This window comes from Prionailurus viverrinus, chromosome B1 (genome assembly GCF_022837055.1).
Source record: "Prionailurus viverrinus isolate Anna chromosome B1, UM_Priviv_1.0, whole genome shotgun sequence".
NCBI classification, from domain to species: Eukaryota; Metazoa; Chordata; class Mammalia; order Carnivora; family Felidae; genus Prionailurus; species Prionailurus viverrinus.
The window spans coordinates 192,863,277-192,878,909 of record NC_062564.1 but is presented as its reverse complement, the minus strand read 5'-3'; the positions used below and the strand labels follow the sequence as shown (position 1 = coordinate 192,878,909).

Sequence of the window (15,633 nt, the reverse complement as noted above, 5' to 3'; positions counted from 1 at the left end):
GGTCATCCTCAAGCCGGAAATTGGGGGGAGTAGGTGGGGAGGGGAATGTGTGTCTCACATCAGTGGAGCACACCAGCCCACCGACAGAGTCAGCCAATCCATCCTGGGCTGGAAACCCGGTCAGGTTCCCTCTAGAGGGTGGGGAGTGGTATTGGGTGGGATGAAGCCTAGGATGAGGACACTAGTAAGACAGGGCCTTTTTCCCTTTAATGTTTATGTATTTGTTTTGAGAGAGAGAGAGAGAAAGAACATGAGCATGGCAGGGTAGAGAGAGAGTGAGAGAGAAACCCAAGCAGGCACTACACTGCCAGCTGGGGCTGGATCTCACGAATAGGAAGATCATGACCTGAGCTGAAACCAAGAGTCGAATGTTCAACCAACTAAGCCACCCAGGCACCTCAAGACAGGGCCTTTTTGATTTAAGTTTTGAGCAAGTCCAACATCAATACCAACCATCCCAGTAAGCCCATCCCTACTGATTTCGACCAGCATACACCAAATTGGTCAAATGCACTTGACACACAGAAACAGGCATCTCCTGAGGACTCCCCATTTCCAACCAGAGTTTTGATCACTACAGGGTTCTCATCCATCCTTAGGGGTAAATTCAGCAAACAGCATGTTTTTAGTTGTCATGTGTCCTCATTGTTGCCTGCAGGGAAGAATGTCACGATGGTGTGACTTTTCATGCAGTTTGTCCTCTATTTCCCAGTTGTGTCTGGCCAGACTGAGTGGCTGAAGCTCTGTCCAGGCCTCAACGTGCTCCCTCTGGTTTGGGCACATGTCTGGGGCTGCAGTTGCTAGCCACACTTCTGTAGACCCACTATCTGCTGACACACCAGATTTAAGAAGATCCAGGGTCTCATAACAACACCCAAAATATCCAGGGTATGATTAAGAATACTCATCATACCAAGGACCAGGAAAATGTCATCTTGTACAAGTCAGACAATCCAAAGATGCCCAACACCAAAATGACATAGGTGTTGGGATTACCTGATGTATTGTAAAGTAGCCATCATGAAAATGCTTCAACTGGCAATCACAAACATGCTTGAAACAAAAGAACAATAATAGGTCTCAGTGAAGAAACGAAAGATACAAAGAAGAACTATCTTGAAAATTTAGAACTGAAAAAATACCAGAACTGAAATTTTAATAATACTATAAATAGGCTCAATAGCAGAAAGAAGAGGAATCTAGAAAAGAGTCATAAATTTTAAGACAGAGTAACAGAAATTACTGTATCTGAATAAGAGAGATAAAATGGAAAAAAAAGGAAAAAAAGAACAGAACCTGTGAAAATGTAGCAAAAACTCTAACATTTGCCGAATTGGAATCCAAGAATGAGAAAAGAAAAAAAGTGGGAATGAAAAAGTATTTCAAGAAAAAATGGATGATAATCTCCCAAATTTGCCAAAAGATATAAACCTAAAGATTCAAGAAACTGAGAAAAACCCAAACGGGATAAACCCAAAGAAATTCACACGAAGACACATGTTCCAGACTAAATTGTGCCCTCTTCCATATTCACATATTGCAGTCCTAAACCTCTGTGAATTTGTGGAGGTAGTACTTGGGCAGGTAATTAGGTGGAGATTAGGTCATGAAGGTAGGACCTTTATGATGGAATTAGCACCGTTATAAAAGACATCAAAGGGGCGCCTGGGTGGCTCAGTTGGTTAACCATCTGACTTTGGCTCAGGTCATGATCTCATGGTTCCTGAGTTCCAGCCCCGCATCAGGCTCTGTGCTAACAGCTCAGAGCCTGAAGCCTGCTTCGGATTCTTTGTCTCCCTCTCTCTCCCCCTCCCCCACTCACACTCTGTCTCTCTCTCTCTCTCAAAAATAAAATAAACATTAAAAACATAAATAATTATTTAAAATTATTTAAAGTTCATATAAATCCTGAAACTCATGTCATCTCCCATTCTGGGAGGTGACCCCCAATCCACCCCAGCTCCTTTTCTATGCCCTTCAGGGTGGGCGTGTGCAGGGACATCACCCCTTTGAAAATGTTGCCTGCAAGGCAAATGCTCCCAGGAAGCCATGCATGTTGCTGATGAAGCTCTCCGGCTCATGGACATCAGCCTGCCTCTGACCCCACTGGTCGGCCTGTTCTTGTGAGGCTGGAGCACCTCTCCTTAGCCTGGAGAAGCTCAGCTGATGACTTCTCCATGCTCAGGGCCAGGGTTCCCTCTGGAACTTGCTCTCAGCCCCCTCTGCATCTCATGCCCCTGTCCAGGGAGACCTGGCTCTCTGGCAAGGTGTTCTTTAAATTGTGCTTCCTGTGACACCCAGTGACAAAGCAGATTTCTCAGTGTTTGGTTTTCTTCTTCACACATTAAATCTTTTAGCTCAGACACTTTCTGAAGGATTTATTCCTCTCCCTCCTTATATTGAAAGCTTCTTTCATAAATTCAAACTTTCTGTCAAATGCTGTCAAAGATTTATCCATACACTTCATTTCCATGGAAAACTCTTCCAGCTTTCAGTCTATCTTGTTTAAGGCATGGTATCTTTTGCTCCCTCTGAAGACAACTCCCCAGAAGATGAAGGCTCCTCAAACGAAGTCCCATCAAGATACCAGGCTGAAGTTGGTCCCGGGCCAGAGGTCTGACTGTGGGGACTGCAGTCTGAGTGGTTTCAAGCACTCGTCAGGCCTCAGCCTCAAGCCACAGCTGAGTGACATTTGGGAGCAAGCTTCCAGCAGAGAGAGGAACCTCTACCTTCGCAGACAGCCTCTATCCTGGCTCCTCCACTAAAAGACAGATGTTCTGGGGACTCATTTTCCCTGCACTAAGCTCTCAGTCAGCCAGACATGCAGGGGAATCTTTGGCCCTATGCTGAGTTGGCTGGAATTCCTGGTTTGTCGAGTGTCTGGAAGACTCATTCACCCTTTGCTGAGCTGGGGTGGCAGGGCTCCCAGTTGGTGAGGTGCCCAGGCAACTCCTTTGTCCTGTGGTGAGCTGGGTCAGAGGGCTCCCACTTTGAAGGGTTTGCATTCAGCCAGTGGTCCAGGGGACTCATTTGTCCTGTGCTGGGCGGGTTTGGAGAATTCTTGGTCGGCCAGGTATCCATGGGCCTCATTTTCCCTGTGTTGAGCCAAGTCAAAAGTCTCCCACTCATGTGGGTATACAGGGGCTCACTGCCCTGAACTGAGCCAGGGAGTCAGAAGGCTCCCAAACAGGAGTGTCTGTGAGGCTCACTTGTTCTGTGCCAAGCTAGGTCAGTGTGCTCATGGTTGTCCCAGTGTTCCAGGGACTCATTTGCCCTCCTCTAATTGGTAGGAGAGCTTCTGGTCCTCAGTGTGTTTGGCAAACTTGTTTGCACTGTGCTGAACTGAGTGAGATGGAGGGCTCCCACTTGGTCAGATGTCTGGGGAATTCATTTGCCCCATTCCAAGTGGGGTCAGAGTACTCCTGGTCCAAGAGCACCTAGTCAGCCTACTGTCCCGGGGACTCCTTTGCCCTGTGCTAAGGTGGTTCAGAGAAATCCCCACAAGCCAGGGGGCAGTAGAGACTGATTGCCTTGTGCTAATGTGGGTCAGAAAGCTTGTAGTTGGTTAAGTGTCTGGGGGATTCGTTCACACTGTGCTGATGAGAGTCTGTTGGCTCTTGGTTGAAGGGCTCCTGGCTGGGCCAGCTGGAAAACCTGATTGTTCTGTGTTCTGTTGAGTAGGAGGCCTCCCGGTTGGCCCAGTATTCAGGCAACTTGTTTGCCCCATGCTGAGCTTGGTCAGAAGGTTTGTGGTATGTGGGTCTTCAGTGACCCCACTATCCTGGGGACCGGTTAGCCATATGCTGAGTTGGTTCAGAGAATTCCATTGGCTGGGAATCCAGGGGCCTTGCTTGCCTTGTGCTGACCTGGATTAAAGGGCTTGCCATCAGCCAGGTTTCCAGGGGATTAGTCTGCCCTGTGCTGAACGGGGTTGGTGGGCTCCCAGTGGGCCCAGCGTCTGGGGGACTCCACTGTCTGTGCTAAGTTAGTTCAGAGGATTCTCTATTAGCCAGGGATCTGGGGGACTCATTTGTCTTGAGCTGACCTGGGTCAGAAAGCTTGTGGTCAGATGGAGGTCCAGGGAATTAGTTCACCCTGTGATGCACTGAGTTGGGGGGCTCCTCTCCCGGATGGCCTGGTGTTTGGTGGACTCAGTTGCCCTGTGCTCTGTTGAGTTGGAGGGCTCCTGGTTGGCCCAGTGTTCAGGCAATTTGTTTGCCCCATGCTAAGCTGGGTCAGGGGCCTTTTGGTACAACAGTGCCCAGTGGTTCCACTGTCCTGGGAACTCATTAGCCCTATGTGGAGTTGGTTCAAAGAATTCCCTAGAAGACGAGGGTCTGGGAGACTTCTTTGCTTTATGCTGATCTGGGTCAAAGGGCTTGCCATCAGCCAAGTGTCCAGAGTATTTGTTTACCCTGTGCTGAACTGGGTCAGTGGGTTCCATGTCAACCTGGTGTCTAGGAGACTCTACTGCCTTGTGCTACACTGGTTCAGAGAATTACCCATTGGCCAATGGACTGGGGGACACCTTTGCCTTGTGCTGATCTGAGTCAGAAAGCTAGTGGTTGGCTGAATGTCTAGGGGATTAGTTCACACTTCAATTAGTTGGTTCGGATGGCTCCTGGTTGGCCTGGTGTCTGGTAGACTCAATTGCCCTGTGCTCTGCTGGTTGGAGAACTCCCAGTTGGCCCAGCATCCAAGCAACTTTTTGACACATGCTGAGCTGAGTCAGAGGGCTTTGGGTGCAAGGACGCACAGTAGGCCCACTGTCCTTGGGAATGATTAGCTCTATGCTAAGTTGGTTAGGAGAACCCATTGGCCAGGGATCTGGCTGACTGGTTCACCTTGGGCTGATCTGGGTCAGAAAGTATTGGTCAGCCAGATGTCCGGAGGGTTAGTTCACCCTGTGATAAGCTAGGTCCCAGGGCTCCTGATGGCCTGGTGTCTGGCAGACTCAATTGCCCTGTGCTCTTCTGGGTTGAGAGCTCCCAGCTGGAAGGCTCCCGGATGGCCCAGCGTCCAGGCAAATCATCTGTACCATGCTGAGCTGGGTCAGAGGGCTTGCGGTATGTGGGTGCCCAGTGGGCACACTGTCCTAGGGACTCGTTAGCCTTATGCTGAGTTGATTGGGAGAATTCCTTGTTGGCTGGGTGTCCAGGGGAATTGCTTGCCTTGTACTGATCTAGGTCAAAGGGCTTGCCATCAGCCAGGTATCCAGGGGATTAGTTTGCTCTGTGCTAAACTGGGTTGGTGGGTTCCTGGTGGGCCCCGTGTCTGGGGTACTCCATTGCCCCATGCTAAGTTGGTTCAGAGAATTCCACATTGGCCGGGGGTCTGGGAAACTTTATTGCCTTGTGCTGATGAAGGTCAGTTGGCTCCTGGTGGCAGGGCTTCTGGTTGGCCCAGCTGGAAGACTGGATTGCCCTGTAGTGTTGATTCAGAGAGCTCCAAACTAGAGGGTTCCTGGTCAGCCTAGAGTCCTGGAGACTTGTTGGCTCCATGCTGAGTTGGGTTAGAGAAGTCCTCACAAGCCATCTTTCTGGGAGAGTCTCTTATCCTGCACTGTGGTCTGGTGTGCTCACACTTGGTCACGTATCTAGAGGACTAGTTTGTGCTGACCCTTGACAGAAGACTCCATGTCAGTAGAATGTCCAGGGTACCTTCAGGACATGCCCCCAGCTTCCTCATGCTGAGCCAGGTTATGACCCCAGAGCACTGGAGAGGCTCTGCCTGGCTGGGTAAGGGTCTGTTGTACTCTGATTCTCACAACCCCCTACCCTTCTGCCAAATGGGCCAGAGTAACTGGGTGTTCTGGCCAGCCCTGCAGTGGGGCCTGGGTCCAGGTGGGGCCCAGTGCTGGTATAAGGACTCACGCAACCCCAGAGGGGCAGAAGGGTAGAAGCAAACATGAAGGTGGAGTGCAGAGCGTGGGTGAGAGGCTGGGATGGGATCAGTGGGGGGTGGAGAACCCTGAAGCGTACCCGAATAGGAGGAGCTGTGACCCAGGAGCCCTCTCTCCAGTGCAGCCTTGGGTCAGTGCTGGGCCTTTCCAACAATCAGGGTTCATCCCAACACCTCCTGAGGGCACCACTGTGCCCCAGCCAATCACCAGGGGGCTCTCAGCTTGGTCTTGCTCATGCAGCCAATCACCAGGCAGCTCAACTGGCCAATCACTAGATGGCTCTCACCGTGGCCCACCTGCTGTCATCACCTGGCCTCCATGTTTTTAAAGGAAAATATGTTAACTTGCTTGGAGAAGAAACATTACTGTTTTTGGAATCTATCTATAAAGTTCATGGTGCGGCAACAACAGTCAACCAGTACAAAGTCAAAAATGTCAGCAATCACAATAACACCAGTATTAATCAATACATGAGGTATTGGACCCCATGAAGGGTCACACTTCAGTAGTAAAGCTAAAGTGGCACCAGCCCAAATGCTACTCTACACTCATCCTAACCAAGTTTAAAAATAAATCTCGAAAGTGGTACCTTTTAACACAATAAAAAGAGTAAGTCTGGAAAAGATGAAGCTGAGTCACAGTAATTTAACCGCTTGCCAAAACAAAATGCACTCCTAAAAGGGTGATAACAAAATGCAGTCTTTCAAAAAGTTAACACTCTTAATGTCCAGCATCCCAATAAAACATTACTAAATATCCACAGAAGCAGGAAAATGGGACTTGTAGCCAGGAGAAAAATCAATCATAGAAAAAAAAAATCCAAACTAACAGATGAGAATGCCAAAAGAGCAATTACAATCATGCCGAAGAATTTAAAGGAAGACATAAGCATAATGAGGAGAAAGGGAAACCATAATGGAAGACCAAATGGAACTTCAAGAGCTGAAAAATATGATATTGTAAATGAAAAAATATACCAAATAGGCTTTAAAAAAATTGCATAATATACAAAAACAAAATGAGTGTACTTAAAAGATACAGCTATAAAAGCTATCCAAACTGAAGCACAGAGAGACAAGGAGACCAAAAATAAATGAACAGAAAATAAATAAATAAATAAATGAACAAAGCTTCAGTGACTTGTGGGACAATATTGGAAGGAGGGTGAAGCAGAAGAGATAATGGCATTAAAATTTCCAAACTGGAAAAAACTATAAACCCACAGGTCCAGGACATTCCATGAATCCCAAGCAGAAAAACATACATATAAAATATTACATGGCATACCATAATCAAGGTGTGGAAACCAGTGACAAAGAGAAACTCTTAAAAGCAGTCAGAGAACAAAAAGACATATTATGAATAGGGGGAATATGATAAAGGGGACTGCCAAGATTTCTTGCATTTGAAGAAAATGCAAACCAAAAAAATGACATTTTTAAGGTTCTGAAAGAAAAAAAAACAACTGTAAACTTAGCATTCTGTATCCAGCAAAAATAAAGGCAAAAAAAGACATTTTCAGACATACAAAAACAGAATTTGCCGTGAGTGGACTTACACCACAAGAAATGCTTCAGGTCAAAGCAATAAAGACTGTAGAAATGGGAAATGGGAAAGAATAAGTATAATATTATAATTTAAAAATAAAATATACAAGGAATATTTTTTTCTTATTGAAAACTTTCCTCTAAAAAATAATGGACTTTTGGGGCCCCTGAGTGCCTCAGTCTGTTGAGCGTCCACTCTTCATTTTGGCTCAGGTCATGATCTCACAGTTCATGAGTTCCAGCCCCTGTCCAGCTCTGTGCTGACAGCAAGGAGCCTACTTGAGATTCTCTCTCTTTTCTTCTCTTTCTGCCCCTCCCTGGTTCATGTGCTCTTTCTCTCTCTCTCTCAAACTAAATAAATAAACTTCAAAAAAATAACTGACTTTTTAAGGAAATATAAAAGCAATATACTCTCTCGTTTGTAACATGTCTAAATTAGAATGTATGACAACAGGGGCGCCTGGGTGGCGCAGTTGGTTGAGCGTCCGACTTCAGCCAGGTCACGATCTCGCGGTCCGTGAGTTCGAGCCCCGCGTCAGGCTCTGGGCTGATGGCTCAGAGCCTGGAGCCTGTTTCCGATTCTGTGTCTCCCTCTCTCTCTGCCCCTCCCGCGTTCATGCTCTGTCTCTCTCTGTCCCAAAAATAAATAAACGTTGAAAAAAAAAATTTTAACAAAAAAAGAATGTATGACAACAATTACACAAAGGTCAGGAAGGGATAAATGGAAATACATTATTGTAAGGTTTGTACAGAGAAGTTATATATGTGAAATAAAATAACATTTGGCAGCAGACAGGGATAAATTAAAGACGTATGTTGTAAATCCTAGAGCAACCACTAGAGCAGCCCCCAACCCCTGAAGAAAAAAAGGAAAAATAGCTAATGAGCCATTAGTGGAGATAAAAGAGGGAATACAAAAAATAAATTCAATGAATCAAAAATAAACAGAAAAAGAAGTAAAAAAGAAAAAGAACAGATGTGACAAATACAAAAACAGCAAGATCGTAGACTTAGTGATAATTATATTCAATGTAAATGGTCTAAATGCCCCTCAAAAAAAAGGGGGTGGGATAAAAAGCATAATGCCCCTCTCCCAAACCAGAAGAGAAACACAATTTATTTCTATGTGATTCATTTCCCAAATGGATTCATGCCCCCTGATTAAAGCCAAAATGGGATTTGTGCAGTCAGTCAGGCTTCGCTGACAGGTTACCAGGGCAACCTGTAGCTCTGGGAGCTATGGTTCCTTCCACTGACTGTGACTCTGGATAGAAAGAGCAGTCAGCTATTTGTCTGAGGATCTGGTTTGCGTGACCACTAGCAGCTCATGGGGAGGAAAATGCTTTCCAAACAGCTGCCTCCTGCCCAGCGCAGGGGTGGGAACCAGGGGTTCTGGACTTGGGCTATCAGATTTAAAAAAAAATTTTTTTAAGTTTTATTTTTTGAGAGAGTGAGAGAGTGAGCCAGCAGGGAAGGGGCAGAGGGAGAGAGGAAGGGAGAGAATAGCAAGCGGGCTCCACGCTGGGTGCAAGCCTGATGCAGGGCTCGATCTCACGGCTGTGAGATCATGATCTGAGCCAAAATCATGAGTCGGTCACTTAACCGACTGAGCCAGGTGACCCTCGAGCTATCAGGTTCTAATACTAGCTCTAGCACTCACTGTCTGTGTGAGTTGACACCCAACATCTTTGAGCCTTAACTTTTTCATCTCTAAAATATGAATACCAATTTTGTCATCTTGTTGGGAAGATTCACTGTGTTTCTGAGACTGAAGTGCCTTATAAGTGTGGTGGTCATACACAATAAATTAAAAATTAAAAAGAAAGTATAGCAGGCACTAACCGATATTAACATGCATTGTGTCAGCCGGTGCTCAGGGTAACTCAGCATAGCCACTGTTTATCCAACTTTTACTACATGCTGTGCACTGAATTAAGAGTTTTTATTTAATACCATCAGGGACCCATAACAAGCCTTCAAAGTGTTTGCCCTTATTTTAGAAATCATGTCTCAGCGAGGTTAAGTGACCTGGCCATGGTCATACAGCTAGTGGAAGTGTTAGGACTTCTTAGACCAGGACTAGTTTGGATCTTTCATGAGTTCATTTATTTACCCAACACACACATTTATTGAGTACCTACTACTCATAACTGCCACACAACACTGCAATCGTCAGTGCTATCTGATTGTCTTTCAGCAAAAACTCAAAGCTGATAATGCAGGCTCTTGCATTATAAAGAGAGTAAGTTCACGATATTATTGATTTACACTTCATTCTTTTCCTAAAATGTCACAGATGTGAGTTGCTCTTCCCAGTAAACAGGAAGAGATGAAGCCTTGCATTTCTTCTCAGCAGAAAGCTGCCTCCTTCGGTAGAAAGTCGGAAAAGTGCCCAGAGGCTGGGAATCTTCTCTCACGTTGGCAAGCCACTGATTAATTACTTTCATCTACCTGTTATGCCCCAGGCACATACTATGCTTTGTTTTTTTTTTCACACAGATTACCTCACTTAATCCTCGCAGCTACTCTAGGAGGTGCTGTTATCGTCATCTGCTTTATAAATGAGGAACCTAAGGCACACAAGATTTCCCTCTGAGGGGCCCAAGTTCAATAACTCACTGCGCTCACAAATCTCCTAGCAGAGCTGGGATTTGAATCCAGGCAAGTCTGCTAGGGCCTCAGTGCTTGCTTCATGTTATTTCTCTCTGTCTTTGCTGAGGAGAGTTGAATTTCCTCAGTTAAATGTTCAGAGGACACAATTCTACATCGTGTCAACGATTCTAGGCCCTGACCGGCTCACAGTCTAAGGAATGTCCCCGTCTCCTCTAAAAGACTCTGAATTGCCTTGGGCAGAGAAATAACTTAGATGTATACACAGCAGGAGCTCAGTAAATGTCCAAGGAAGGAAAGAAGAAATACAAGAGAAAAAGAGGGAGGTAGAGGAAAGGAAAAAGAATCGGAACAGAGTCTATGAAAGGGGGGGTCTCACCTTCTGCAGCTTCCTCCTCTCGGCCTCCACCGAAGAGCGAACCGATTTGATTTCTATGGCGTGCTTCTTTACCAAGTCTTCCAGGCGCTTCACTAGCTGGTCTTTGAGATGTTTCTTCTCCTCTTCTGTCTGATGTTTGATTTTACGAAGGTCTTCTTCATATTGCTTCTTCATATATTCCGTCTCAATACTTGCCTCTTTCTTGGTCTATAAAAAAGAAAAAGGGCCTTGTAAACCTGCCAGCATGGGGTGACGAGCAGGGAATTACCATTTCTCTTGGGTACAACATTTACACACTGATTTTACAGCATGTAGCACAAGGTGCCATAAAGTTCACGAGACTATATATCTGATATTCGTAAGAGACCACTTTGTCCACCTGAATCAGCAAAGGGCCCTTTGGAATAGTGTACCTATGGTCACAGGAGGAGATACTCCAGCCCACTATAGCAGTGTCTAAAGAATGCTTTGTTTGTTTTGACTGGGAACAGACAGTGGGAATCCCATGCAAGTTTCCCAGAAGCCGTCAATAGAAGTTCTGCTATATTCTTAGTCTCCTAATTTCAAATGCAAGAAGTTAGCTGGAACTTCACACCCATGCATTGACCCCTGAAACCATGGGACCTGCTTCTTCCAAGTGGCTCTGTCATAGTTACGAGATTGGCCTCTGCCTGAAGCTCATTCCAGCAAAGCCTCCTGTGACTTCTCCATTCCCAGGGCTGGGTGAGACACTACCTGTATCTCTGGGCCTCCTTTGGTACATGGACACTCCTTGGGAAAGTTCGGGTCCTGCTGAGGATGGAGACTGTGGCCTTCCAGGTCATTCGCCTTCCCTAGGACTTCATTCTCTGCAACTAGCTCTGTCTTCATTTCATCTGCAAGCATAAGTTTCAACATCATTTGAAATGCCCTTGGCCTTGGCCTCATGTCCAAGGTCTTTTGCAGTCGGGTACCCATTCTGCTGTTTGACTATTCTACCCACCACTCTCGGATGGACTCCCCTGCTCTGTGGCCTTCTGGCCCCTCAAGCATAGTCAAGGTGGTGATTGTTGTCTTTGCTCAAGCAGCATCCCGAATGCTAGCTTCTTAAACAAGTCATTGTCAAAGCTTTTTGATTGTACTTTCCATAGGTTAAAAAAAAAAAAATTGAACATATTCCTGGATAGATATACATTCAAAATATTTAAATGTAAAAGATAAAACAAAAAACAAATATAACTAGAAATGCTCACCGTTTTCTTCCCATATTCTCATAGGTATCCAAGCCCTACTTTTGAAAACATTGCACTAAAGCCTCCACACACTTGTGGCTCCAGTTCGAACCTCCTCCTCCACACCCTTCCAGCCCATGGTGACCTCTTTTCAGGACACTTCACTTCCCTACAGCCTGGGCCACTGCATGATACCAAAGCATGCTCTGGGCTGTAGAGTCACTGTCCCATAAGCTCCCTGGGGCAAGAGCCTATGTTTTGTGCCTTTTTTATATCTCCTACTATCAAGTTGATCACACTGTAGGTATTCAAGAACTTTCTGATGAGGGACTCTACTGGAAGGCCTCCTGGAGTCAGATATTCTGAGACACACACACCAGTTATCCCATTAACCAGTGGCCTTGAGCGAGCCACTTACCCTTCCAGCCTCATCTCTTTGTCTGGACCATGGGAGATACTGACAACACCCACTCACAGAACAACTGGGAAGACCCAGTAACGTTGCTGTGTGAAATGATGGGAAAAGAATGAAGTGTTGCCCAAGCGTGGGGGAAAAGCCAATGCTGAGGAATTCAGGCATGTTGTGGGCCTGGTGACGAAGCATTTGCGGTGTCCCTTTGCGTCATGCCTTTTAGCTATTTGCACTGTGGTGGCTCCAGATGGCAGCTCACCTTTGTCCTGCATGGATTGAGCTGGCCCACCAGGGGTCAGATCAAACAGCCCCGCCCCTGGCTCTACTCCCTCAACAGTCTCAAGGCTGCAAAACTGTTGCAGGGCACCTGGGTGACTCAGTTGGTTAAGCATCCAACCCTTGATTTCAGCTCAGTTCATGAGATTGAGCCCTGCTGTCAGCACAGAGCTTGCTTGGGATTCTCTCTCCCTCTCTCTGCCCCTCTCCCACTCCCCCACTCTCACGCATGCACGTGCTCTCTCTCTCATAATAAATAAATGTTTAAAAAAGCTGTTGCAGAACATCTGACCGGTTTTCGGTGTTACATGACGTTCCTGCAGCATCAGTCTGTCTTTGGCAATGGCCAGCTTCTCCCCGAGTTTTTTTGCAGTACTTTTCAACTCAGAGTTCTCCTGCCGAGCCTCCTTGAGCTGCACATCTAGGTCCTAAACAGACAGAAAGGGTCTCATTTCTCTAGGAACAGTTCTCTGTGGAGACATCCAATATACACAGAACCAGTGTCACATCTGAAAGGTGGGTCAGTGCACAGCATAAGCTCTGCGTCCCTGCAATTCGGTGGCTCATGTTCATCAAATCCCTACTCATCCAGATTGGCTGTGTGACTTTGGGCACATATTTAGCCTTTCTGTGGTGAGGATTAAATGAGATAAAGTGTCTGGGACAGAAAAAGTGCTCAGGGATTATTAGGAATATTAGCTGCTGCAAGTTTTAGAGACAGGGTGTTGTGAGCGTGTGGGGTTTGTCAATGATCTGCCTTGTCAATGTTCTGGCTGTCCAGGAAAGCCAAGTCCCAAGGAGTTTAAGACAGGCAAGTTGTTATGGAATGAAGAGGGCTATAGAATGCAGCTGACCAGCGAGGTTAGTCTTTAAGCCTCCCAATTTCTTTTCTTCTGCAAACTGTAAGTGTCTAAGCTCTCTGAGGTCAGGGACCCAGCTCACCATGTGTCTCCTGGCCATAGCCCTGGGCCTGGCAAATAGTAGGCATTCTGTAAATATTTGCTGACAGAATGTACTTGAACTCAAGGGAAATAAGAGGAGTCACTTTGGTAGAAGTCAAGGGCTTTGCACAAAGAGTTTAAAGCTCAGTAGATGTTAAAAACAGTTTTAACACACAGTAAGTGTTAAAATTAGGGACCACGAATATGATCTCATTTGCAAGCCATCCGAGACCCTGCTTTACCTGAGTCCTCTCCTTCAGCTTCTGGGCATACTTCTTCAGGTCACTTATCTTGCGGCCCCTGTGCTCCAGATCTCCTTCTAGCTTCCTGACCTGAGCCTGCAGGGCCGACTCCTGGACCTGGAAGTTCTTGCGGAGGTCCGTCTCCTTCTCCTGCCACTGCCACAGGGCCTCACTCACGGACTGCTGCATGGCCTGCCGGATGGCCTCGGTGTCCCGCTCATAGGTGGCCTGCAGCTCCTCAGCCTTCCTGGCGTAGTCTTTGCTCAGCTGCTGGTTTTCCGCTCGCAGCCTCTCCACCTCCAGGAGGATGTCCCGCATCTCGTGGCCGTGGCCTGGCTCTCCCTTGGGCTCCGGGCCCTCCTGGGAAAGCTGGCCCCACTGGGGCGTCTCGTGGTTCGCCAGGTGCCGGAGCCTCTTCTCATAGTCGGCCTTGAGCTCCAGCATCTCCTTGGAGAGGGTGAGGACCCGCTCGGCGTGCTCTGCCTCCACCCTCAGCTCCCTCTCTTTGGTCTCCAGCCTGCACGTGGCTGACTGAGCCAGCGCCTCCTGGGTCAGCCTCTTCTGCAGCTCCAAGGCGTTCTCCAGGGCCCGAATGCGCTGGAGTAGGGCCTCCTCCTCTGCGTGGCCCTGTTCCCGCAGGAGCCTAGCCTCGGTCTCCGCCACGGCCTTCTGGAGCTCCTCCCGGTGGGCTTCCCGCAGAGCCTCCACGCTGGCCTCCGCTTCATCCTGGCGGGTGTTGAGGGCGTAAATCACCTGCAGGAAAATCCACAGAGCCCAGTTAGTGAGAGGAGTGTGGATATGTGAGGGACGACGTGGCCAGAGATGCTTCTCCCCCATGGTAGTGACTTAAGCTGATCCCCACCAGCGGCACCTGAGAAGAGGATTTGTGTGGAAATGATTTAGTAGAAACTAGTAGAAACGATTTAGTAGAAACCCCTCCTGGGATGGGTGCCTGGGCGGCTCAGTTGGTTGAACCTCTGACTCTTGGTTTTGGCTCAGGTCACAGTTCACGGTTGGTGACTTTGAGCCCCCTGTTGGGGATCCCCGCTTGCGATACTATCTTTCCCTCTCTCTGTGCCCCTCCCCTGCTCTCTCTCTCTCTCTCTCTCTCTCAAAAAATAAACTTTAGGGACGCCTGGGTGGCTCAGTTGGTTAAGTGTCCAACTTTGGCTCAGGTCACGATTTCACGGTTCATGGGTTTGAGCCCTGCATCAGGCTCTGTGCTGGCAGCCCAGAGCCTGGAGCCTGCTTTGGATTCTGTGTCTCCCTCTCTCTGCCCCTCCCCTACTCATCCTCTGTATCTCTCTCTCTCAAAAATAAATAAACATTAAAAAAAAAAACTTTTTAATAAATAAACTTTAAAAAATAGATTTAAAAAAATTGTCCCCAGGAGAGACTAGTAAAGAAGCAGGGAGGTGAGACAGGAAAGTGGTGGAAGCAAAGTGAAGTGAGGGAGTGATTAATGCATAAAGGCCACATATCTGTGGCAGAGATCCATAGGGGAGCTCTGGAGTGCCATGGGAATCCAGCAAAAGGTTTAAAGCTCAGATTTGTTAAAAACAGAAAACACTTTGGGGCACAAAAACAAACAACCCCCCCAAAAAAACCCAAAACATCAGAAAATAGAATTCGGCAGTATATAAAAAGGATTACACACCATGACCAAATGGGATTTATCCCAGGAATGCAAAGTTGATTTAACATCTAAAAATCAGTTAATGGAATGCACCATATGAATAGAATAAAAGACAAAAAGGACATGATTGTCTCAATAGACACAGGACAAGCATTTGGTAAAATACAACACCCCTTCGTAATACCAACAACACTCAACAACCTAGAAATAGAAGGCAGCCTCCTCAATCTGGTAGAGGCAACAGCTTGCGCTGTATCCATGGTGAAACACTGTTTCTCCATAACTTCAGGAACAAAACAGGGGCACTTTGTTATTGCAGAGAAGAGAAGGAAGGAAGGTGGGAGCATGGTAGGGCCCAGGAACTGGCCTGAGCAACAGGTAGATGTTTACTAAAAGGGAAAAGCTACAGGTAGGACAGGCATGGGGAAGAAAATCAAGAAATCTGTATTGAACAAATTTAAAAAAAAATTTTAATGT

At 46.8% G+C, this 15,633-nt stretch overlaps 1 protein-coding gene across 5 annotated transcripts in view; it reads right to left on the bottom strand.

The window, feature by feature from the left end:
* Positions 1 to 15,633, bottom strand: part of FAM184B (family with sequence similarity 184 member B) — a 186,884-nt gene that overhangs the window by 59,752 nt on the left and 111,499 nt on the right. For all 5 annotated transcript variants that reach the window (XM_047855650.1, XM_047855649.1, XM_047855651.1 and 2 more), the window contains 4 exons: positions 13,521 to 14,273; positions 12,630 to 12,765; positions 11,174 to 11,313; positions 10,439 to 10,645 (listed from right to left, as the gene is read on the bottom strand). In XM_047855650.1, coding sequence (XP_047711606.1) covers positions 10,439 to 10,645; positions 11,174 to 11,313; positions 12,630 to 12,765; positions 13,521 to 14,273 — 1,236 coding nt within the window. The remainder of the gene's footprint in view (positions 1 to 10,438; positions 10,646 to 11,173; positions 11,314 to 12,629; positions 12,766 to 13,520; positions 14,274 to 15,633) is intronic.